The sequence below is a fragment of the Triticum aestivum genome, chromosome 1D (assembly GCF_018294505.1).
Source record: "Triticum aestivum cultivar Chinese Spring chromosome 1D, IWGSC CS RefSeq v2.1, whole genome shotgun sequence".
In the NCBI taxonomy this organism is placed as follows: Eukaryota; Viridiplantae; Streptophyta; class Magnoliopsida; order Poales; family Poaceae; genus Triticum; species Triticum aestivum.
This window is the reverse complement of record NC_057796.1, coordinates 229,771,701-229,774,139: the sequence shown is the minus strand read 5'-3', so window position 1 is coordinate 229,774,139 and position 2,439 is coordinate 229,771,701. Positions and strand designations below refer to the sequence as shown.

Genomic DNA, 2,439 nt, shown 5'->3' with positions numbered 1-2,439 from the left:
TAAGAGTAGCTAACTATTAATATCACCGCAGGGCCGCTCTTGATTATGAAAAGAATGCAAAGGCAGAGCTGATGGCACAGGTGCAGGCAGTGGAGAAGGATCTTGTAACTATGGCTCAGGAGTCTGAGAAGCTTAGGGCTGAGCTTGAGAAGAGAAAGCCACCTAGTAGGTTTTGTTTCCTCACTTGCATCCAAGTCATCGAAATCTGTTGTGGTTAACCTATATCATACCTATAATTTTAGGTTTCAGCGGCCATGGAGCTTACGGACCACCTATGACAACTCTTGGGATGGGCTTGCAAGACATCTACGACAGCGGCTATTCTTACAGAGAGAACCGCTACGGTGCTGGACCATGGGACCCCCCTGGCTATCCGCACCCATGATTTGGGCTTTTGATCCTTGTCAGAGTTCATCACCGTCAGTACTTGTGACAAAGTTCCTATCTTAGCAGTGAAACTTGTGGTGACTGGTGTTTTCGTGGCGGATTTGAGTGTTGCTATAGCTTTGTTGGCAAATGCCACAGCATTGTACCAGCTCTGCTTATATTGCAACATTCTTCAGAAAATCATAACCGTTGTTGAAGGCAATTGATCACACCATAGAAGGGAATATATAATTTGAACTCTAGAAATTGCAACAGGGTGTGAAGCCTTCTGAAGGCAGATTGCTCTTTCGTGACCAGTTTGATGGGGTTGCTACTCTTTTGGTTTGGGTCGAGCTCTTGCAAGCTTCGATTGCATGAGGTGAAATATTATCACCTGCCAAAAATGAGGACTGATGCGTATTCGTGCTTCCTGCATTGCTGCTTTGCTCATGTTGAAGGTGATGAAAAGAATAACAGCAACTCCCTTTGTCATGTCCCGTCTTATTTTTGAATTTTTATTTTACTTTGAGTGGTACTCCAGCCATCCCAATTTACATGTTCGTATTTCGTGATTTTTAATTGACCATTTTGACCGAACTATGAATGTCATGTGTTATAAAAATGTTTCCATTAGGCATTTTGTTGGTACATAACTCATGTTTTATTGGTCGAATTGATTGTCAAACTTGAACCGGAACACGAACCCATATAAACTTCGGACGGAAGTAGTGCGGAGCAACATTATGTTCTAACATAAAAGCAGTTAAGTACTCGTCAACTAGTCAGCCTGTGTTGATCAACATTGTGTTCTAACATGAAAGTGTCATTTTATTTGAATGCTAAGTTTGAGAGTTTTGATCTATTTTATTGCCAGGGTGTGTCCCTAAAGGAGTGGAGAGGGGGATACTGTGCTTTTGACGTTTCTTATATGTCAAAATCTGAATTATATTACACATGTACATGTAAATTTTCATGAAAAAAAGGATAAATTATGTGGCTTGTGTGGGGAAAATAATGCCTTGAAAATTGCCTTTTTAGAGCACTGAGCCAGAATGCTGCCTCTTCCATTGTTCGGGGGTTTGAGGATTTCATGATTTAAATGCAAGAACTGTAACACGTATATAACGCATCTGGTGTGGTGGTATCATAGTACCCTCCCATGGTACTGACCAGGGTTTGATTCCAAGAAGACTTGGTTGCACAACAACTTTTTTTTTTTAAAGCTTGATGCGCACTATGACTGTTTTTTTTTCCAGTGCTGCAGTTTCAGTTTCTATTGGGCTTCACAATAACATGTCCTTTTTGAACATGGAGTTTCTACACTCGAGCTCAAATGCATCCTTGTGAAGAATAAAATAAAAAATAATTTTTCGATAAAGGACATTTCATTGAATAGATATATCGAGATGATACAATCATGTCAAAAGAAAGCCCGGCCTCTGCATAGCTAGATGCACACAGCCAAAAAATCCAGAGCACCCTAAAAATAAAATAATTTGATACAATGCCAAGCAATAAATCGTGTCCAGCCTAAGGAGCGGTAAATCCTATCCGTAAATCACACCGCCATCCATGGGGGTAGAAAACCTCCCTGGCCGTACGCTCCAGCCGTGTAGACGCCATCATAAAAATGTCCCTGTCTTCCGGCTTCTGCAGGATAGACCAAGTACGGAGCCATCGTGTACAAACATGAATAACCTGCATAGGAGATGAGACACATTTATTGTTAAAAACCACATCATTCCTGGTAAGCCACATTGCCCAGCATAAGGCCGCCGCTCCCACAAGAATATGTGCAGAAAATTGTTTATCTATACCCCGTAACCAGTTGCCGAACATATTCCGTGCACTACGTGGTGGATATAAATTCGAAGCTACTTGGACCGTAGCCCAAACTGCCCGAGCGAACTTGCACTCAAAAAATAGGTGTTTGATAGACTCGTCATGTTGGCAAAAGACACATGTCTTGGAGCCATGCCAGTTTCGTCGTGCCAGATTATCTCTAGTTAGGATGACTCCTTTGTTAAGAAACCAGAGGAAAATCTTCACTCTTAGGGGAATTTTTAGCTTCCA

General features: G+C 41.7%; 1 protein-coding gene across 1 annotated transcript in view; it reads left to right on the top strand.

Moving 5' to 3' along the window:
* The window catches only part of LOC123181155 (protein FLX-like 3), a 3,951-nt gene extending 3,367 nt beyond the window's left edge, over window positions 1-584 (top strand). The window contains exons 3-4 of the mRNA XM_044593396.1: window positions 32-165; window positions 243-584. Coding sequence (XP_044449331.1) covers window positions 32-165; window positions 243-385 — 277 coding nt within the window. The 3' untranslated portion in view covers window positions 386-584. The remainder of the gene's footprint in view (window positions 1-31; window positions 166-242) is intronic.
* Window positions 585-2,439: the final 1,855 nt, after the last annotated feature.